General features: G+C 36.6%; 1 protein-coding gene across 3 annotated transcripts in view; it reads left to right on the top strand.

Annotated features, from left to right (window-relative positions):
• LOC137259077 (palmitoyltransferase ZDHHC3-like) overlaps positions 1–23,069 on the top strand; it is an 89,657-nt gene extending 66,588 nt beyond the window's left edge. For all 3 annotated transcript variants that reach the window (XM_067796791.1, XM_067796792.1, XM_067796790.1), the window contains one exon: positions 14,565–23,069. In XM_067796791.1, coding sequence (XP_067652892.1) covers positions 14,565–14,723 — 159 coding nt within the window. In that variant the 3' untranslated portion in view covers positions 14,724–23,069. The remainder of the gene's footprint in view (positions 1–14,564) is intronic.
• Positions 23,070–24,081: the final 1,012 nt, after the last annotated feature.

Genomic DNA, 24,081 nt, shown 5'->3' with positions numbered 1-24,081 from the left:
AATTTGATAGCAAAGTCTTAGATTATATATTTAATTTTTTTGTTTAATATGAAAATTCTTTGGAAATGCCAATACTAGTTTTTTCACACCAAATACTATTTTTTGCATCAGTTTTTGGCCAAAGTACTTATTGTGCTACATTAGGGTTGGCATCTCTGATTATAGGTTCAAATCTGCATTTATTAGATGACATACTGTGATTAGTGGTGTTTGGTTGATTGACATAATCGAAGATTGGTCACACTTACCAAATGACCAAACAATCAATCACATTTTCTCATTATCAAACACAAACGAATTTGGAAGTGTTTTAGTCTTTGAAAATTTTGACACAGGAATGTATCTTTGAAGTAGTCAGAGTCAGAAAACATGTTTAATTCTTTAAAAACATACTTCACTGAGTATTACTTGAAGGCTCCAAGCAGTTTATGTTCATGATATATTTGTTACCAGTTTGTAACATGCATTATGTTATATGTACCTGCAATATCAACCTGAATAAGAAAATCTGGAAAATGATGCTAACCATGTTTATGTGATGATCGCTTGGAAGTGAAGCAGTCATCAGTTGTGAGATTTTAACCAATTCCCAAAACTGATATGACTGGAACTGAATCCCTGATAGCATTCAGACATTGGCCCAACATTGGCCTAATGTTTACCAATTTTGGGCCAATGTCTGCCAGTGTTGGCCTAACTCTGAATGCTGTCTGGGAATGTGTTGAATCGTGTAACTCTGATAAATTCAAGGTTGGAATAGGGTCCTTAGCAGCCTCAGTGTTTGTCGTAAACAGCAACTAAATGAATAATTATACAGTGGTTTAGTGACTGCATGACTTGATGCCATGGATTGTTGTTCTTGATATTAATTGTTGCAATATGTGATCCAGAGGTTAATTAGAGGCCTGGATGATCTGGGTTCAAATGGGTCTTTAGCAACCCAGGATGATGCTTGTTGTAAGCGGCAGTTAGGATCAGGTGTTCAGTATTGAGTTCTTCACTTGACACATGATATCATATTTCATATACTGTTAATCAGACTGGCTGGTCCAAACTTCATTATTTACAGACATGTGCCACGTGGCTTGAATATTGATGAGTGTGGCGTCCAAAAACAAACAAACAAACAAACAAACAAACAAACAAAACAATAGGATGACATCATATACCTGAAGTACTAGTGTCAGTTGGTGTTTGCCAACCAACAGAGATAGAACAAAAGATGCATGAACCACATATGCACTGAAAGACTCTTGACCTGGTGGAAATTGCATTCCACTAAGTGGCCTGCTCCTGGGACAAACTTGACAATGTTCGGTTCGTAGGTGGTGATTTAACAACTTTAACAAACGGTATCAGTAGCTAGTCATTGATTATCTTAAAATGTATCATTGGACAAGCTGCCATTGATTTTGAAGGAGTCACACCTTTACGTTCAGAATTGAGTTAAGAATGTTCTGTGGTTGAATGTTCTGTTACTGAATCCAGTTGTTCTGCTGCAGAGTCAGCTTGAGATGATGACTGTCTGTCAGCAGAAATCATGGAAAGTGTGTCATAATTTGCTTTATATCTTCTTTGTGGACCCTCGGGGGAGTATTTGTAATGAACAGCATGTTCAGCAGTATGACCAATATGAATATTTTGCAGACAAAGTTGAATAAATGAATCTTTTGTTTTGTGAAAATTTCCACATGTCAAAAATGTTGTTTTAATAGCAAAAATGAATAGATTCTTCAAAAGGTCAAACAGTTGTTTTTTGGATAAAAGTGGGAGAAAGATTATGATTAAAAAGCAGTAGAATTGGTCGTCTGCAACCCATTCTGATTTTAGAAGGTGACTAACTAAAGTAGCGTGATCATATGATCAGGTTTTCTGCCTTGGTTGTCACGTGTCAATGTATCCAAACTTAAAAGTTTGATGCTCATGACATGATCACTGGATTGCATAACCCTGCCATTTACACGGAGTATTGCTCAAGTTCATAATCAACCCTGGACCATCATCATCACAAACAAACGCCTTAACCACTGAACTACCCAACTGCCCTTCCTATAAAACGTAAAATACTTCAGCAACAATTGTGTTCTGATTCAGTATAAGATCAAAAAAATGCATGACAGATCTGTACAGGATTCATAATCCAATCTTTAAACTAGCATAGAAAGTCTATTTGTCAAGTGTAAAAAGGAATGAATACATCATGATTTGCAAAACACTAAATATTTCCTCTGAGGGAGGCTTACATTGAGAAAAACTAAATCGCTTCGCTTTTATCTGTAACAAATGAAGTTTTGACATTGTTCACAAGGAAAAATTCGTCTCTGCACCGAGTGTCATTTCACTTTTTCGAAAGCCCCATGGGCGTCATGATAAAGCTTAAAAACCATTATCAGTTTTTCATTAAAAACAAATCACAAATTTTTTGTTTGAGAATGTTTCATTTACTCTGTCAGCAAGCCTTTAAACAAAATTAAAAATTATTTCAGTTTTTTTAAATTGAAAAATCAATCCGAAACCCAGCATTCGTTTTAAAGATCATCCTTTGACTTAATTTCATCCACATGATAAATAGAAGAAAGTTGTCCAACACAACATTTTTCAGGCTTTTTGAAGGAAATTAAATTTAAAGGAATCTGAATGTTTTTCGCATCAGAATAACTCTGTCAGAATCAACTTTGTTAAAAAAAGCAAGCTAACTAGTGAATTTAGACTGACTCATGTACATTTGTACGGTTAGCTCATATTGATCATGTTTGCCGATGCAAATAGTCATGATTACATGCATTGATTCGAAGAACACTCAGGAGTCCCAAACTTTGTCTCCATAAAACCATTCTACATCCTTGAGTGCTTCACAAGATTTTCTGTTGACTTCTGTCAATTTTTTTAAGCATCCAATTTCGTAGTAATTTGACAAAAAAATCCCATAATTTAGATTCTTCCTTTATTTTCCTGCGTCCACTTCTCAGAGACCTTTTTTCGGAAGGATTAATTTCTTTGGATTCCCTTATCACAACATTATCGCAGAGGGCTTTAAAGCAAAGAAACCAGTCCTCAATGCTATCTGGATCTTTCTTCATGACTGAAGAGTACCATGCAAGTAACATATTACACTGGACCAACTATACATTGTGTGTGTAGTCCTGAATATGCATCATTAGCCATTAAACTGTTCAATTGTGCGAGTGGCTGTATCCAATGTTTTTAAAGGTGATGTTTTCCTTGACACAGAATTTGTCTTTGCACAGCAATCTGTCCTGGGCCCAAATTCCCGAAACGTTTGTAGCCCTAAGAATTCTTAACTGTGATTGTTGTCAGTGTGTTAAGAATGGGCTTAAGAAGTTTGTAGGGCTATGAACATTTTGAGAATAGCTAGCCTGGTTCTTACATAAATGCATTGTATGACCAGGTCATGTGTCTGTATATGACTGGGATGAATGTATTTTTCCGGGTGTGGTGCCTACAAATTTGATGAGGAAGTCATGTCAGTCAAGGTGAAATGGGGTATAATGTCTTACTTCAGAGTGTTTCACTCATATGACGAAGTTCGTGCGCGTGTTGTTAGTTCCCACGAAGTAGAATTCTAGAAACAATGGAGTTCAAGTGGAACAAGGGCCATTGTGTGTTTATACAGACACAAGGTGGATAAGAAAAGTTGAAGTGGAGAAGAAATGAAATAGGTCTAAACTGATATTTAAGATTTCATGACATTATGTACTAGTATTTGGGCTTACCACTATTAATCACAGGATGAAACATAGAGGATACTAAACGACCTTCCATGTAATACCATTTTTATCAAACAAGTTAATGATTTGGTATCAAACGACTCTCGCCTTTCAGCGAGTCAAGCAAGGTCCAGTACCATTGTGACAGCAACATTAGTATTGACGTCATAACTGTGCATTATGATGACGTCATACGTCTAGTGGTATTACACTAGTGTAATACTGAAATAAAATATTACACTTCAGTATCTTCCATGGGTGAGTAATAACATATTATATGAAATGTTAATGTATCAAACATTGGACCACATTTACCAGTTACAAAGATATATTCTGTTATATGTTCTTTATCAATATCACTACAGAGTCACAATTCATATTACCCACATTACATTATGTTTAGCAAGTTTTGTTGCATGAGATACCCTGTCTAAATAATACAACATATGAAAAAAGCCAACCATAAGTCTATGTTCCATGGTGGACAGTTCTCTCTGGAGGTGTGGATATTTCATTTTCTTTTGGGGGCAGTCTCTGGCCAGCACTGTAATTCAGCATTTTCGGTTCATTGCTCATTTATCTCCTCCAGCAAGAATTTTAACATTTTGTAAGCGTTGGGATGGGCCTTTCCAACAAGTATCTGTCTGTGTCATGTTGGCTTCAATCTCGAAGGTGATTGTTAACTTAAGTTAATTATATTTCTGTGAAAATTGAAAGCGTTGTGTCTTGATAATAAAGTCTTGGATGGGTTCAACTATTTTCTGGTTTTCACAGTAAGTTTTTTGTGTCTGTTCATAATGGCATAACCCTTAGTATAAAAATACATATTAGTTCATATCTGAATATAGTTATCCCAAGTGGGCTTTTTCACTCTGACATCCACAAGATCAACATGGACTGTCTATTAAATGCCTGATATACTTATTGGTGTTTAGGTTTAGGAAGTTGTAATCAGACTCGCTTAACTGTGATTCAGCCATTGTGAAAATGATACTAGCAATCGTAACCTGATATTATTTATACAGTATGTAAGACATGTATGTCCTGTATGGCACTGATTGAGTGAACACATTAATCAGTATCATTATAATCTCAGTGAACTAAACTCAAATACAAATCATGTTCCACAATATAGTTCAGAATTTCACAGCACCCAGTGACTTAATTCCTTATAAGAACAGCACAACATCAAGGAGTCTATACTGTAATAACAACATTCTACTTCCCGGGAATACCCCAGGTGTGTATGTGTGGCTGCTTGGACTAGTCTAGGACTAGGACTGGACTAGCCTAGGACTAGGACTAGGACTGGACTAGCTGGTTTTATAGTGCTATCACACTCAGATACCATGCCACAGTTAACCCACTCAACACATTGACTCCAAGCCCCCATTAATGACGAATGCCAGGCAGGGAACAAAAAGTGTTGTATTTTGTTTTTTTGTATGATGTGGCAGAGGACTGAACCAACAACCTTTTTGCTCTCTGTGTGGACGCTCAAAGCATTATACCATGGAGGTGGTTTGTCAGTCAAAGATGGTTTTGACGATCAAGAGCTGATGGAGTTGGCAGCATTCCTTTACAGAATTGTCTCCCTTTGTCTTCTGTCATAGTAATCCCAGCTGACAGTGATTTATTTTATTTTTATCATGGCAATGTCTCAAAAACATTGTGCATTTTTCTTGTCCTACTTTTCAGCAGAAGCTTTGTCATGCACTCCAGCACAGATATTTATTTTATCTGAAAATGTAAAAGAAAAGATCAGTGTTAAAACCTTGATTGCTTTCTTTCGAATTCATTTCATTTCTCAAAGATGCCTAAAAATTTGAGGAGGACTCTGTCATGTCAGTCAAGGATGGTTTGATGATTAAGAGCTGATGAAATCATGCTTGTTTCTCGTCCTTCTTTACAAGTGAGTTTTTGTCCTGCATTTCTTTACAGAATCGCCTCCCTTTGTCTTCTGTTGGAACTGAGGTTTGGATATTAAGAGCTCCAAGGATTCTGGTGCCCTTTCAGTTTATTTAAAAGCTTTACTTGGTAATCCAGAGTTTGAACCTAGATACAGTCATCAAAGGACCATAACCCTACTGAACTTGGCATAGCGCATATGGAACTTAAATTAAGCCTCACTATGAACCTCAGAAATTCTGCGTGCATAACTATTCAACATTATTTAGCAATATTTGGCTAACAGTGTAATATGACACTGGCCTACAAACCATCAAGTCCATGAGAACAACAATCCATGCTCTGGGTCTTACAACAAACAATCAACAAAGTCACCAAGTTTGACCGCCCAATCCTCTTTGGTTGGCGTTTTTTTTAATGCAGCACTCAACAATATTCTAGCTATATGGCAGTTGCCTGTTAATAATCAGACAGTCCAGTGATATACAGCATGAGCACTGATCTATTCCACTGGGATACAATGACATGTGTCAACCAAGTCAGCGAGCCAGACCACCCGATCCCGTTAGTCGCCTCTTACGACAAGCATAGTCACCTATAATGGCAAGCATGGGTTACTGAAGGTCTATTCTACCCCTGGACCTTCACGGGTCGCATGGGATACAGAAGACCAGCTCTACCATGTGTCTTCATCGGTTCATTTTGTCAATAACAGTTGTACAATACCATGTTCTTTCATGGTGACATCAATGAACTAGGATCATTTTCAGAAAGGTGATCCCTTCTCTTACAGGCATGTAAGGGTGCCTGCTAAGAAATATCTACCATATTTCCCCTGTTTGAATTTGATTTTTCAATGCATTTCCAAAAGTATTTAATTTCCTTTTCAGTTGAAAACAACCAAGAAATAATACCCCAAAAAATATGTTTGTCCCAGTCAATTTTGTTTCGACCATGACAGCACGGCGGTAATTGACTCATGCTTCCATATGCTGTTTGGTTTGCTGATTAGCACATCCATGAATTGGAGAGTCTGAAAGACATTCTTTTGTCACCCCTGGCTTTTGTTTCAGTTAAAAACTTTAATTACATCTTAAGATGCTTGACACTAAGTTGTTGATTTTGCACCATGCTGGACGAACGATCTGTTGCTGAAGCCAATCATAAGATGTTTATAAATGACGAGCCAATCAATCGGCTGGTTTTAAGTGTCAAAAACAGTAACAAAGCTCCGCAGATTTCAGGAGATTTCCAGCTATTGTAGATTTTGTAAGATTTTTTCCAAGGATACAAATGTTCAAGAGGTTAGTAGTGTCAAAACAATTTGTAACAGTGTAAAACATTCAGACAGTAAAAGGATCGGTGGTTAGCCTAGTGGTTAAAGTGTTTGCTCGTCAGATGGAAGACCCAGCTTCGAATCCCCACAATGTGTGAAACCCATTTCTGGTGTCCCCAGCTGAAAGTGCCTTGATATTTGCTTGAATAATGCTAAAAGCGGCGTTAAACATAAATCACTCACTCAGGTAGTTAGTGGGCCACAGGTTGCTGTCATCTTAGGCACCTACATATACTGTGTGACATTGCCTCCCTTGAACCTGCCAGAATCCTGTAATCTTGTGTTTTCTTGTTTAATTTTTCACAAAGTGGTTAAATGTATAAAACTCACATCTGTTGAACTTTCCTGCCACATCTCGCTGACACACATGACTGGACTGATATAGTCTGGCCTTAAACCATACTCACTCAGTTATATTGTCTTCATGAAAGGTTTTTCAGATTGTGTTTAGGCTGATGTAATCTCTAACTGAAACAAGGTGCTACTGTCTTAACAGGAATGTGATGTATTTACACCTTGGAAGTCAAACCTTCTTAAGCAAGGCAATATATCTCCACTAGTTTTGTGTTTTCTTGAAAGAAAATGTAAGATTGATTGTTAAAGTCATGGTAATTTTTCACGATCCTTATTATCAATGTTGAAATTGGCATACAGTAAAACAATTCTTTACTTGGTGTTTCGCCGAGATGAAACCTAATCCGTGGTGACAGTGATGTATTTTCTGGTTATCATGGCAGTGTTTCAAAGAACATTTTTTTCTCATCTTTCTTTTCAGGAGAATTTATGTCATGCATTCCAACAGATATTTATTTTATCTGCAAATGTAAAAACAACAGATCAATGTTGAAACCATGATTGCTTTCCTTCAAATTCATTTCATTTCTCAACTGACAGAACAAAAAAAATATGTCATGGGATATTGAATTCTAGGTCTTGCCACATGATGATATTTTGTATGTAAATCAAACTTACAAATTAATGCTTCATCTTTACTAAGTTTTTCACAAAGTTTTTAGGCATCAAGATCAAAGATGTCTGCCATACGATGGCGGTCTCTTAAAAGATTTTGTCTTTATCTCAACCACATAAACTCAGGCTGGTAGCGACAGCTCAGTGCAATAACATACATCATCAACAAGTTATTGCCAGGAAATCCCCAAAATCTGAATCTCTGGAGCGATATTGTAGCATATAATCATGCTCTATACGGCCATTGTGGTTTTAACGATGCATGTGTAACTAAATGGCTTGTTTTATTGTGATAAATTGGCATAGGTTTATTGTTTTACTGTCGTGTATGGTTAATCAAAGATTTTCTTTGCTCCAGTTGATAGTTCCTCAGTTTCCTCCTGAGTTGGGAAGGTTTCTAGTCCAGTGAAGAATTTAATTAGCCATAAATTCTTCAATATTGCACCTAAAACTTGTGAGTTATTGAAGCAGGTTTTGGGAATGTGTGATGATGGTTGAATAGTGTTTTGTTATTGTAAAGAGTTGTGTTGATCGTCTTTATTGACTTCATGTGTCTAAATGTGTGAAACTCAGTGATGTTTGAAAATAGTCCTTTGATGAATTCAAATGTTACAGTGAATTCCCTGACAAGGACTCCAGAAACATGTCCTGGACTTGACTTGCTTAAACTTTGATCTAACTCAGACAAATGAGGAAAATGTTATAAAAGTATGGCACTGTAACACATGCCTTATATCAAACAAGTTTGAGTGAGGCTATGGAACTTGCAGTGTTATATCACTTTGGCTGTAAGAAATCTTTTATACTGTTTTTGAATTGTGGTTTGGCTCAGTAGAGTTGTTTCCCTTTTCCTGCCAGATTGCTATGACTGTGAAATTGAATCTTGATTTGGCCCAGTTGTCTAGGTGCCCGAGTTGCCATGCAGTGTAACCATGCTGATGACGATTTGCGGTATTCAAACTAAACACATTCTCAGATGCCATGTAACCATGAACCCAAGTGGTCACCCTGTCGTCAAGGCGACAAAGTAAGTGTTTGTAAGGACGTCATCTTCTCATGCTACATCCATTGTCTTTGACCACGTCAGATATAACTGTCAAGTCACTAAATACCCAAATATATACATATCAAAGCCAATACCCCAAGGCTTTGAAGTTTTATTTATTCAATAAAAATGCACAGATTTGAACCAGATAAGAAGCAGTTTCTGAATTACTCCTTGCTTTGTAATCGATTGCTTCTTTCATGGGGTTCATGAACAATTTGAGGTTTAAAGCTCTGCATTTGATGACATTTTATTTGATGAAATTACCATATTGCCATAAAACTTTAAATTAGATGCTTTATTAGAATAGGATCAGTATTTGTTATGGTTAATTTGCACTGAGATATATTTCAATACTATGCTCATTAAGACTTTATGTCATATTTCACTGTGCAATTATGGAAATGCAACTGAATTCTTTTCTCTCTTACTATCATCCTATGTATGCCAATTGATCATCTTTCAGGACAGTTTTGTAATAGGCATTTACAAGGTGATAAATCTTCATATCAAGTTAAATGTGGCTTTGATGTCCAAATAAAATGTCTTCCTTCATCATGAATTCCAAGGAAATTGACAATAACATGCAATAGTTTGAAGAAAAGGGGAATTTTAGCAGCGGAAATATGCCATTGAATCACTCAAGTGGCCTGTCCAGTCAATTTGACAAGGAAGTAGTTCATTGTGGCTCTTCAAGAATGCTAGTATGGGCAGATACGGTAGTAATTACATATCATTAGGAATTATTTTTCTCTCCGAGGGACTTTGTAGTGTAATGGAGAATTTCATTTCGAATTTCAGATTACATACTTGATTAGGTGTTCATGAGTTGGAGGTAAACAGTGTCTGGGCTGGCTTGGTGATAATGATTTCACCTGGTTTGTCTCATAGCTTTGAGTGAGCGAGTATGATTTTATGCTGCTTTTTGCACTATTCCAGCGGTATCATGGAGTGGGGACAACTGGAGGGGGTTAGCATAGTGTACTAACATGTGGAGATTTGAATCCGGGTGTTTGGTATGATCATAGCAAATGCTTTAACCATAAGGCTAACTCTGTGCTGTTTTTTTGGGTTTTATTTATATGTGCACAGAGTTTGTGATTTCTCTTTTCGAATTGTATCCATGTTCACAGCCAGGAGGTATACTCATAAATTTGTATCTGTTATTTGACCTACAGAGTTACCTCCCTGTTCTTTGCCGCGATTAGACGACAGTAGGCTCTGAATATGTTTTAGTTCTCTCAGCACACGCTTCATATATCTCCAAAAAAGAGGATATTGAGTGAGCTTTTGGGTTTTTATGTACTTGTATAAATATTCCACCAATATTATGGCAGGGTGCATGGCAGGTTTTAAAGGTTTAAAACATATTTGAATTCACTCTTCAAATACAGAGATGATATACATGCATCTACCTGAAAAAGGTGTTGAAATTTGACTCATTTTGTATTTGATAAATTTCATATAAAATGGCTTGAAATGTAATAGGATTTATGACAATGTTACAAGAATGTGCTAAAGTTGATAAAATGCTGTGAATATGTGTGAAATGTGTGTTGGTCACAAATTCCTTGTAAAGATAGTAAATTCTGTAAATGCCTTGTAAAGATAGTAAATTCTGTAAATGCCTTGTAAAGATAGTAAATTCTGTAAATGCCTTGTAAAGATAGTAAATTCTGTAAATGCCTTGTAAAGGTCTTAAGTTTAGTAATTGTCTTGAAAAAGGCTTAAATTTTAGTCGTGATCAGGAACGGTTGAATTTGACAACCTTTGATCATACTGCTGTCAATGACATACCTTCTGTGTTGTGTTTGGTAGAAAATTATTTTGAGGATCTTGCATATTGACTTAAATATTGTAATCATGTATCTGAATGTTGGGATACTCACTGTTGAACCACTCTGAATGGAAAAATACTATGAATGTCATCAGTATGTTAAGCCCATTTCTGGTATTCCCCCCGCCATAATATTGCGGGAATGTTGCTAAAAGGGTGCCAAGCTAAAAACACTCACTCATGCACTTACTTTTAAATCCTACTTTTAGCTTTGAAGACAATGACCAATGCCAGGAACAGGTCTTGAAATATTCTATTAAATTTGTTTTGACAGGGAATTTTCATCATGACCTTAGTAGCATAATCTACACAATCCATCTGCCATCTTGTGAATGTGATGTAAACCAACACAACTGCCCAAATTTATTCAGATCATAAAGGTCAGGCGCCGACGATAACTTATATGTACCTTGATGGATTTGGCGGAAAAATATATCAGTTAATACAAATCAGGTTGTTCCATGCTATTTTTGACCTGAGATGATCATAAAATATAATGATTGATTTCAATCAAATTCAAATGGCAGAAAAGTCACGTGTAGAGTTAATGACGAATCTGACGATACAGTCAAGGTCATGGACGTGACCTTGGGTCATTGGTTCAACTGCAGCTGACCCAAGACTGGGTTCTAGATGATTACTTGAACAAATATAGATGACTTTTCATCAAATTTGAGTTTTCAACAGTCTCTCATAAAGTTCGGTGGCCGGAATAACCAGTCAGTATTAAGGAGATGAAAGGTCACTTGCAGAACTTATTAGTTCTACCTCTGTGAGAGAGGTTTGTTGATGAAAGCTAAACTTGAACGATTATTCATGGATCTAAACCAAATTTAATTAGTAGACATGTCGTGTAAACACAAATCGACTTCAATCGGCAGACAGATCCATCAATATTTGCAAGGTCAAAGGTCACCTGACATGAACTGATCCTGTCGTGATATTATCACTTGAGTGGTAATTATGGAGAAATGTAATCGTTTTTGAAGAGTTGATAAAAAATGATAACCAGCTATATTGTTCAAAACAAAGGTGTAGTCTGTTTTCAGTGAAAATGTACAGATAAATTTCACTTAAAACTAAGAAGTAAATCGAAAATAGTGAAATTGAGATTTCAAATCCTCATAATTTACCATGGCAACTGACCATCAAACACTCAGAATTTTATTCAACTTGGGATAAAAGTTGTGTAACAAACGATCATAGTTTCAAATTGCTTTATTTGTGTGGATTACAAGGGGGTATGCACACTGAATGAAACACTGAAAACAGTTCGGGTTGGTCTAAGTTAAAACACATCACGTATTGCACGCGCATTTGTTTCACTGTTCCAACTACTGTGCTTACCCCCTTGGAACACAAACCAAAAATTAGAATATGACCATCTGTTAAAAACTTTTCATCCTAAGTTGAATAAAATACTGAGACTTACATTTTGAGTTGGCAAGGTAAAATTAAGAGTATCGGCAACCTTTATTTTACTTATATAATGAACTTTTTTGTTTAAAGTGAAATTCATTTCTATGTTTTCACTGCAAACAGACCATAAACAGAGTGAGGATAGTTTTTGAAAAACATATTTTGACACAAAACTGAAGTTACATTATTGTGTTGAGGTCTGTAAATATGTAAGCTATTCCTTGATTGAAGCATCACAGGACCACTGCTTTAATTTGTCAAGCAGAGTTGCTTCCTTTGGCCATTCCAGGATGTCATGTTTTGGCACCCAGAACAATGCATGATCTGCGAGTTTTTTGCCTTCATGGCATATACAGCGATGGCGTAAATGTGTACCACATGCTTTGTTTGTTGTTTAATACAGCACTCAGCACTATTCCAGCTATTTGGTGGTGAGCTGTAAATAATCAAGTTTTTACCAGAAAATCCAGTGATTAACAGCATGATCGTCGATCTACACAACTAGGATACAACAGTATGTGTCAACCAAGTCAGCGAGTCTGACCACCCAATCCCATTAGTCAACATTTATGACAAGCATGGGTTTTCTGATGACCTTTTCTAACCCAGGCTCTTCACAGGTCTGCCACATTCAGAGGAAGCTTGATAGTCTCCTGGTTAAATCTTTTTTTTGTTACTGCAAAGTGCATGTCTTTGAATTCACCACATGGGAACAGCATGTCTGTCCTTTCCTAGTGTCTTCTGTTACATTGCTGGAATATTATTGAAGAAGATGAAATGAAACCCAAGAAGTTTTTAATGTGCATCAAATAGCATCTTTTAAAATGCCAATCAAGCATCTCATTGCTAAGAGTGTCATAGAACCATCAACACTAAAGGCTTACTGTCTGTTTCGGGGCACTGGTGGTGGTTGTCGTCCAAAGTGCTGCAGGTTTCAGTGTGTCAGAGACATGACTGTGATTTCAAATCCAAAATTTTTCCAGGTAACATTTCTATGTTTGTCAGCTCCATTCTTATGCTCATTGATCAAAACAAAGTAGTATACATTGAAGACTTGCATCATTTTGTTCCTCGTCCTTTATTCAAATGACAAACTATGATATGGCTGAAGTAATAGATGTTCAAAGCAGCTTTGAACCAAACACACAGACTCACTGTATATAGAACTGATGATGAATAGGATACTGTTGAAAGTGATGCTAAACCCATCTTACTCACTAACTCTGTGACCATTCCATAGCGTCAGCTCAACTCTTGAAAGGCTGAGTGTCATTACCGGTAATGAGGAACCATTCCCTCCATTTACCTACTGAATTCCCCTTCATTGACGACTAATTACATTTTTCAGGAGAACAAATTATTCAGGTAGCATCAAGTGAATTTTCTATTTATCTGTAGCAGGCTTTATTTTTTTGCTTTCAAAAGTAATTATTACTTTTAGGAGGATTTCTAATTATGTAATGAAGTCCAAGCCTTTTGCTTTCCAAATGAGTGAGTGTTGCCTCTGGAACATCAAAGATGCAACATTTTTGCCAAAAGCCATGATGGCTTGATACTTTTAATGCACAAGGGCTTAAGAATTAGTGCATGAGATATTTCTAATCTTGTCTTCTCTTGAACAAAGGAATTATTGAAGGTAATTTTACCCTTACGTTACCTTGGAGTATTTGTTGAAAACATTGTTATCAAACAATGCTAATTACGACATTTTGATGTCTGTGGATCCCTCAGGCTTGTTATGCACTTAACTTCAGCGTAATGGGAATTTCAGAAGTATTTTCAGGGTAGGGAATATCACAGCTCATTTGTCTGTGAGAAAATCCTTTTCTTATGTCTTAATGTTGAATTTAGAACAAATGGATGGATATGGTGTTTAACCTGTGAAACATGCTTTGTGTCCATGATGGGATTAGGTTAATGGGAGAGTTGGAGTGAGTTTGTTGAATGTATCTGTGCAGTATTCCATTAGTATTCCTGTTAAGATATGCATTATGGTTTTTAGGAATTGAATTTTTTATTTTGTTTGATGCCATTGAATTATGAACCCTCATGGGGTCATTTGTTTGGTTTTGTTGTGTATATTGAATTGTGGTTTGTTGTTAATCACAACATTCTGGAATAGTCTCGCTATACTGCGACGGTCTGTAAATAATTGAGTCTGGACCAGACAATCCAGTGATCAACAGCATGCGCATTGATGTAGGCAGTTGGGATATAGTAATCGTGAACTCGGAAACAAGAGAAAAATGACATTAGTTTCACTCACTCACTCACTCACTCACTCACTCACTCACTCACTCACTCTTTTTTGGTTTGTTTCAGGGAATTGAGCAGCTGAAAAAGGAACAGGCAACATGGGAAAGGAAGTCCAAGTGGCTAAGCATCAAGGCTGTATTTGGCCATCCCTTCTCTGTGGAATGGTTCTCACCCTTTGCAACCCCAAGATTTGTGTACCAGCAAAACTTTATGTATGCAGTGTAGACCACAGCCTGATCATGTGGACTGGTAGATAATGAGGCAACCAGCAGTGTACATGGTACAAAATGCCGAGCATCCTTCACCATCTAATGGTATACTGTCATCAATATTTCATTTATATTCAGGTTCTACCAACCATCAGATGTATTTTACAAGGTTGTATTGAAGAAATTATCAAGGAAAATGTTCAGTTGTTTACTAACTGCATCAAGAGGATGGGATTTTGAAGCATTTTGAGTCATCGAGTTGTGGATGTTGAAGCACGTCAGTGGAGTTGGCAAAAGAATTGCACTTCATCAGAAATCAGGAAAATTGTGTTTTGAAGCTCTTCTGCAGTTTTCAGGAAACTTAGGTTATGAAGCAATTCAAAAGAGTATCATTGAGGAAACTGGCTTTTGAAGAATAACAGAGTAATGGCATAGCTTTTCCTTCAAGTGTCAGGAAACAGATGTCTGTTATAAGAAATATTTGTGATTTGTGGAACCACAGGGAATGTCTTCATTTATTCTCTGGAAGCAATAGACAATTTCCATCATATTGTGGGCTTAATTTGAAAACTCAGTGAAGATTGTTTTGTGATGAATCAAACAAATGCGTAACTGCTGTAAAGCATGTATTTATCGTAGATGTCACATTCTGTTTACTGGAAAACATTGTTATTTCACGCAACGCATTTTGTGGGGTGTATTAAAATGGGCTCTGTTCGTCTGTTCGTCCATTCGAGCACATTTATCATTTCCGGAGCAGAACTTTAAAACCGTTTAATATTCCTTCACCAAAGTTGGCACATAGATAGCTCTGCTGGCGTTTCCAAGGCAGCAAGTTTGACTTTGACTGAAATTGAGTTAGTGCTCTTTTCTAGAGCAGAACTATACCTGTTCACTATTTCTTCAGCGAACAATGCACATAGCTTAGTCTAGTGGTGTAGTGGTGCCTTTTGGTATTTTTTCAATTTTGATAATAATATTTTGGCATTTCCATGGCAACAAGTTTGATTCGACTGAAATTCCAAAACCTTTCATTGTTCTCCTCCCGCGTTTCTATATACTCACCAAAACATTTGGCATAATCATAACTTGTAGACATATTCATGAAAGTTATTTTGCTGTTGATGGGGATATTGATGACCTTGTCTTGTTACAAATAACTGTATGATGAACTGGGAAATGTGTGACAATCTTACTGGTATAGAAACTCTGTTAAGTGGGATTGAATCCTGGAAATTTTCAACATTTTAACTCTTTTTGAATGTGCTTCTTAGGACGATTTTGTCTTAAATATGGAACAATACCATCTGTGGAAGTAATTCCAATTGTTTCAGTATGATGTTTGATTTTTAATGGCTATTTTCAGTAATCATGAAAACACATGACATTTGTTGTAGCATGAAGTCATCTCATTCCAGTGTGACATCATAGCATTCCAGAGTGAGGTCATGTCTATTTCGCAAGTATGAGATTTTGCATTAAGATAGAGTACAATGGACAATTGGTAACATCAGTAAACATTCATTGCCGTATGCCCTTCTGTTTGTGGGCATTTCTTGCCTGAATATTTTTTCAGTTTTAAAGTCTAATTTTCATAATTCCATGTGTTCCAAATTAAACTTATCTGGGCTTTTAATACTCAATACCACACAACACTGAATGTTTGCTAGTTGATCAGACTTAATTTTGGCCTTCAAGATGGGTAAGGTTATTTCATGTTGTTCTTGCATGTCAGCAGTCAATATGATGCATATCAGTGATCTAGTTCAGTTGAAATGAAGTGGCTTTTAGAGATTATCAATATTGTTACCATATGATGGTCATAAAAATAAAAGTGCCAAAGACTCGGAAAAGACAGGAACATTTCAAGTTGATGTTGGTGGTGAATGTAGAAGATATTTTCATACAGTAACAAAACACAGAAATGTGATATTTTTTTAAGACACAGGGCAGCATGTGGCATATTTAGTAGGATTGTGGAATGGTGTATACCTCATGTAACTTCATTTTGAATGGAAGCTATTTAAACAGGTCAGTTTTCAGGGTTTTATGGGCAAATATGTATCAGTTCACTCAAATGTACAGAATGCAAGCAGAAAACCTGACATAACGCATCCAGACAGATGCCCCCAAATACCAAGAACATACCCACAGTAAATCACCAGTGTCTATCATTTCACCCATCAGCCATGACCAGTGTTTCAGGGTCTAGAGGCATCTGTACAGTACTTAGTCTGTCTTACAGCCACTGGACCTCATTATTTTCCCTACTGCCTTAGCCCTCCTTGCAATGCTAAGGCACTAAATAAAAATGGAGCAAGTCAAGATTTCCCTAGGTTCCATCTGACTAGGACTTCTTTTCAGTTTTAATGGGCTGATTGGTTACTATCAAAATTATATATATCCAGACAGTAAGTGCTAATCTAGTACAGTGCACTACACCACTTCAGTATCTTAGAGTACCTTCATCTTATCAGCAAGAACCTGTAAGATTTATTGATGAGGGTCCCCTTGACGGACACTTTTGTAAGTCAAGGTAAAACCCCTGGTTTTGCAGGAATGGCACCGAGATGAGAACAGATGTGGGTTAATGCCACAGACAGGATTATTTCATTCTCATGGAGAATAGACATATGTCTTTCACTAGTCCGGATTAATATCATAGTGATGGCCCACTGATATACCATCCCACAGTTTCACTAATATCTTGTCAGGCATGTCATACTGGCACCAAGCAGCTCAGCCCTCGTTTCATCCCCTTATAGCTGAGAGTCTGGCAGAGTGAAAAGTATCAGTTTCTAACCTTATGGCCCGATGCGACCAGGGCATCAAACACTGACCTTCTGAACAGATTCCAGATCCACAGCACCATGCAGGGCGCCATTCATGACATCTCAATTACACCTCAGTAACTACATCTAGGTTTGTGTAATGATTTGTAGATCCAAAACCGTTTATTATTCATGTAATCACACATTTGAAGCTGTTTGATCTGCAACTGGGTTATCAATGTTGGATCAGGATCCCATCTATTCGATGCCCTTGGAAATGCTTCCATCAATGGCTTTGCACTTGGTCACCTGTTCCTGAAAGCAGCAACAGTAACATTTGGTCCCAATTTCAGCATGTAATCTTTCATTTCTTTGTAATTCTTTCTTAGTGGTTTTTAAGTCAAAAATTCCACCAAATGTTGTTCTTGTGAAGTAGAAACATTGCCGAATAAAAATGGACACATCCCCTGGGAGAAGGAATTACATGGACGCATAAAATTAAAGCCAAGTGATGTGAATTAGCCAAGGGAATGATATACTATTTGCCAAGTGAAATGATATGAAATGGAAAGTTAATGTTTTGTGAAATGTTTATGACAAAGATTCTGTGTTCAAACACTTAGAGTACTGGTAACTGGGAAACAAGAATGTACCAGGTACAGAACGAGAACCTGCTGGAAATCTGAAGGTTACTGATTTTGAGTTTGTGTATACTTCAGAAAGTGTTGCTTCAGTGAACTCCACAAGGCTCAAAAGTGAAGAACTGTCATTGTGTGACTGATAAATCTGAAAAAAACACAAAAGGTTGTCATGCTTTTTTTTGTAAATCCATCACATGTAGTGGTTTAAGGAATTCATTGAGTAAGATCTCTGTTTTTACAACCTTTGTGTATTTACATTCCATGTAGATGTTAAACTGTATATACTGGGATTTATGCTTGTCATATGGACTCTACCGTGATTGTTGAATGTACTTTCATACACTGGACTGTATTACTAATGTAGATAAAATGGGTGAACAATGCAAAGTCAGCTGATAAAGAAGTTGTCATCCATAATTTTGTCATCATGGGCAGGATATTTGAAAATTCTATGAAAGGTTAGAATGCGATCACTGTTTGATATGAGCATGACATCCCAATAGGATCATTGTAGGATGTTTGAAGCTTCTATAAAAGGTTAGAATGTGATCAGTGTTTGATTTGGGCATGACATCACTAAAGGATCATTGCAGAGTATTTGAAGCTTCTATAGAAGGTTAGAATGCGATCAGTGTTTGATATGAGCATGACATCCCAATAGGATCATTGTAGGATGTTTGAAGCTTCTATATAAGGTTAGAATGTGATCAGTGTTTGATTTGGGCATGACATCACTAAAGGATCATTGCAGAGTATTTGAAGCTTCTATAGAAGGTTAGAATGCGATCAGTGTTTGATATGAGCATGACATCCCAATAGGATCATTGCAGGATTTTTGTAACTTCTATAAAAGGGTAGGATATGATCAGTATATATTTGACATGAGTATGACGTCACTAAAGGATCATTGCAGGATGTTTGAAACTTCTATGACAGGGTAGGACGTGATCAGTATTTGACATGAGCATGACATCAATAAAGACTCATTGTAGGATGTTTGAAACAGGGCAGAATGTGATCAGTGTTTGATTTGGGCATGACATCATTAATAGATCATTGTAGGATGTTTGAAACTTCTGTGATAGGGAAGGATGTGATCAGTGTTTGACGTGAGCGTGACATCACTAAAGACTCATTATATGATATTTGAAACTTCTAAAACAGGGCAGTTTGTGATGAATGTTTGATATGAGCATGACACCACTGAAGAATCATTGTAGGATGTTTGAAACTTCTATAACAGGGTAGGATGTGATCAGTGTTTGATATTGGCATGACATCATTAATAGATCATTGTAGGATGTTTGAAACTTCTATGATAGGGAAGGGTTTGATCTGTTTTTGACATGAGCATCATATCACTAAAGGATCATTATATGATGTCTGAAACTTCTAAAACAGGGCAGTTTGTGATGAATGTTTAATATGGGAATGACATCACCGAAGAATCATTGTAGGATGTATTTAAGCTTCTACATAGCAATATGGAACAATGTTTGGACAATGTCACAGAATGATTTTTGAAGCCTCTCTAGCTTGGCTATGACCATGATGAAAGCTCAAGAGCCAGCCTCCATTCAAATCAGGTCATATCAGGAATTGTATGGATGTATCATGTATCATGTGTGCCATTTAATGGGCCCTGGTGCCCCTGTGAAGATAAATACCATGACTACTGGGATTTGGTGGTCAGGCTCACTGACTTGGTTGACACGTCATCTTATCCCAGTTACATAGATCGATGATCCTGCTTTGATCAGTGGATTGTCTGGATTGTTCGTTGACTCGCTTATTTACAGGTGGCTGTCCAATGTTGCATCAAGGCTGCATGATTGTGGGATTCACCCCTATTAACATACATCTCCAGCAAAAAATGAAAATTGATGCAAGACCAAAATTGTCATGACATATTTAGTTTGGATTTCAAACCAAATTCACTGTGCAGGCAAGTAGGGATTTTAGTTATGGTTCTTGATTTATTAAAATTCAGAGGACATTGGACATCACATTCTCAAAATAGTTATGTTGCCGCATTTAAAATAGCTATTTTGTCAAAACTGCAATAATGAGAAGTGAAGCCAAGAGACTATTTCTAGGTATTAGTTCTGTTCGAAGAGAAATACAGGTCACCTCTGCAAAACCATAACAATGGTAATAAGTATCATAACATGAATTATTATGTCAAATATGGCACCAAACCTTATTTTTTGTGTGGTGACTCAGGGAAGAATATTGATCTGTGAGTAGTTCAGGGTAAATCCCTGCTGACATTTATCACTTTCAATATCATGGGGTTGATACTGTAGCACTGACTTACTTCTCAGTAGTACATTGAAGATGAGACAGCTAATGTCTGTCTGCCCTTTTAATCTTGCAACAGAGACAGTTCGATAAAAATTGTGTGTAGTTTCTTTTAATATGATACCTCCTAAGACGAGCAGCTATTAAATATCACATTGCTTGCTTATTCAGATCCAAGTAAGAATTTACCTGTAAAGATCCGGGTTAGAATTGGTCTTCAGTAACCCATGCTTGTCATACAAGGGGACCATGATCAGGCGATCAGGCTTGCTGGTTAATGCATCTCATCGTATCCCTGTTGCATTGCATTAGTGCTCTTGCTGTTGATCACTGGATTGTCTGGTCCAGACTTGATTATTTACAGATGTCTGCCATATAGCAGGAATATTTCTGAGTGCAGCATTTCACAACAAAAACAAACAGGCCTTTGTCATCAATAGGTCATTAGAATTATCTTGGTACTGAGGTTTTGTGGATCTGTCTCAGAAGATGTATCCATAGAAACATCAGTTTGTCCATCCTGTGAAGTTTGTCTTCTCCATCCCATGATATCTAGCTGGTCCATCACGTCATGTTTACCATGTTCATCCCAAAACACCATGCATTAAATCCCGTGATATCCAGTTTGTCCAGCATCTGTTTGTGTAAAATAGTAAAATTCACAATTGAATGAAATCTTAAATAGTGTATGATTGAGTATGAAATTTCACATAAAGAATATAAAGAATACATCTGAATAAATTTAAGAATTGATAGAATCTTTTTTGTGATGTTTATTTCTTATGTACACTTTCCTGCATCACACATTACAAAATTAGCTGCACTCCATGTTATAATCTCAGGTGTGTATTGGGAAACACTGATTACCAACATTTTGTATTTATGTCTACCTACCAGAAAATCATTTAAAGTGTTAGCTTTTTACCTTGTTTGTTGGTACCACCAATCGTGCAAAATGAGACTTGAATGTACAAACAAGAATATATAGTATATATTGGTTTTGTAACTTGTTGCTCAATTTTGTCATGTTGGTTTATGGGTACATTCATAAATATATATACGCTATAAAAAGCAGTAATAGTACCAGGAAGTGATTTGGTATTTGTTGTAACAAATTCCCCTTTATAATTTACCTTAAAGGAAATAATACCTTAGAATACATACTTTATTATTAAGGCTTAAGAGAGGTTTGGGATGAGTGTTGAAAAAGGCCATTTTAATTAAACCTTCTCATTTCTTAGATAATATTATTGTGTTGGTTGGAGAAGAAGTGCCTCGTCTTATGAAAATTTTCAGACTAACTGTATGTACTCTTTGAACATGTTTGCATTGTATATGTAATCACAACATTCAATTCCTGTAACAAATGTAATTATGGAATGTCTATATGAGATTATTGTAATATAATGTCCTATAGTGATATTGTCTACAGTGTTCGATGATTTTGACATGCTCCATGTGATTTTCTTTGAGATGGTATATTTTCATGAAGGCATTTAGTGAAAATTGTTTATGTAGCTCCATTTTTACATTGAAATGTAGATGTTATGACTGGCTGCTTATTTAGCTATAGTTTTTTTAAAGATTTTGCTGTCATATTAGGCTGTTGAACATATCGGCAGGTGAACAACAGTACCATGACAATGTTTTGTTAAATTTGACCTAATTTCATTCAGCATAATAACTCCAGAAATGTGTTATGCTAATTATTATGATGAAATTTGAATTATATTTGGAGTGCTAGTTTGTAGAGATAAGAAATTTTAGAAATGTAACAAAAGATCACTTTTCTCGTTGCCAAGGTAGTATGATTAGATTTAGTGATGATGGCGACTATATTCATGCTGATATGGCTTGTGTGTACATAAAGCATCATTGTCTTTCAGGCTTTTGTTTCTCTTGTCAACTTGCATGTTAACTTGGGCAGTGTCCTCTTAGTATGCCCAGTTATTGCTGGAATCTTGTACTTCACAAAGTACTTCACACTGCCCAAGACCAGATTCACCTGTCCAAGAATTTCCAAACTACTATGTCCATACGGATGCGTACATACATTGGTTTGAAACCTAGTTTCATTGTGTCTACAACTGTTTGTTTGTCAGTACCACACTTGGTTTAACCAACAGGATGAATGTCAGCAACATTTTGGACTGTACAACAAACTATCTAAAGCTATCTGTTTCAAGAGACACAGCCAAAGGCTATGACCCCCTTTGCATTGTCTTCATTTGGAAGATTTGTCAAATAGTCATTTGATTTGGAGATGCATTTCATCCAGTATGTTTGCTAAACACTAACGCAAAATGTTGCCCAAGAATGGTTTGCCATTTCCAAAATCCTTACACAAGAGGGTGGTTGTACGTGTAATGAATGATTCTATCTTGATGTTTATGTGTGATTGGTGTTCAATGAAAAGTTGTTATATTGCCACTGAAAGGCATGTTTTGTGTGTTTATGTATATATGACAAAAGTAGAACTGATATGAATATTATTTATTGTATAAGTTTCATGCATATTGTAATTAAGAAATTATTAATTGTTTTATACATGTTTTAACTGTGTATACACACTGACATCTATATATGTACAAATGTGTATGTGTGAATTAATTATGACATTATAGCCAGCTGAATAAAGAGTATATGTGAAATGTTCATGTTTTTACTAGACTCACAATTCATTGGTGTGCGAGAGAACTTCAAGAGAAAACATACGGTGATGAAATTGTGGATATTGCCATCAAGCGATTGGACCAGATTGTCCCTTCAAATCAGTCGAGCTGCGAAATGCATTTATCAAAATTAACATTGAGCATAGTACAGCTGCTTTTGCAATAATGGAACCACTGCCTTCGCAAACAGGGGCAAAAGCATTTTCCCAATGGTGAAGTAAAATTGAAATATTCCCACTTTTGCATTCACATTTATTTATGATAATAATATGTGCATTTATATTGCGCCGAACTCCACTCACGAGGTGAATGCTCATAGCGCTAACAGTGAAAGGAAGCATATTATTACCCTGGATAACCCAGGCAACAGCACTATTGAAAAGGACAGGAAAGTGTTCATCTGACATTGCTCATCTTCAAACAGCTCCAGTAATTCTTGAACTCTTTCGTCAGTCTCCTGGTGAGAATTCATCCTACTGGGGCAACACTTTAACCCATCTTTATGATGGTATTGTTTTGATGACTGCAAAACCCGTGAAGACACGGGTTAGAATTGATCTTCAGCAAACCATGCTTGTCGTAAGAGGCGATTACCAGGATCGGGTGATAAGACTTCGTCCCTTGGTTGAAATATGTCATCGTGTCCTAATTGCGTGGATCGATGCTCTAGATGTTGACCTCTGGATTGTCTGTTGTAGACTCGATAATTTACACGCCATCATAGAGCTGGCATATTCATGTGTGAGGCTTTATACATTAACAAATAAACAAATACAACGAGGGAAGGCCTTTATTGGTGTACCTACTCTTGTCTTCAGTCTCTCGTGACTCACTCACTCAATCACTCTGCATTATCAAGACTAAGCTGACAAACTACTTTCAGACAGCGAAATACACTTCATATCAGCGTTAAAGCCATCTGACTCTGATGCAGACTGAACCAATATCATCCATTTCCCTAGTAGTTCAGTCACTATCACTGAACCCAC

Source organism: Haliotis asinina, chromosome 12 (assembly GCF_037392515.1).
Source record: "Haliotis asinina isolate JCU_RB_2024 chromosome 12, JCU_Hal_asi_v2, whole genome shotgun sequence".
In the NCBI taxonomy this organism is placed as follows: domain Eukaryota; kingdom Metazoa; phylum Mollusca; class Gastropoda; order Lepetellida; family Haliotidae; genus Haliotis; species Haliotis asinina.
The sequence above is the reverse complement of the archived record's forward strand: the minus strand, read 5'-3'. Positions and strand labels throughout refer to the sequence as shown.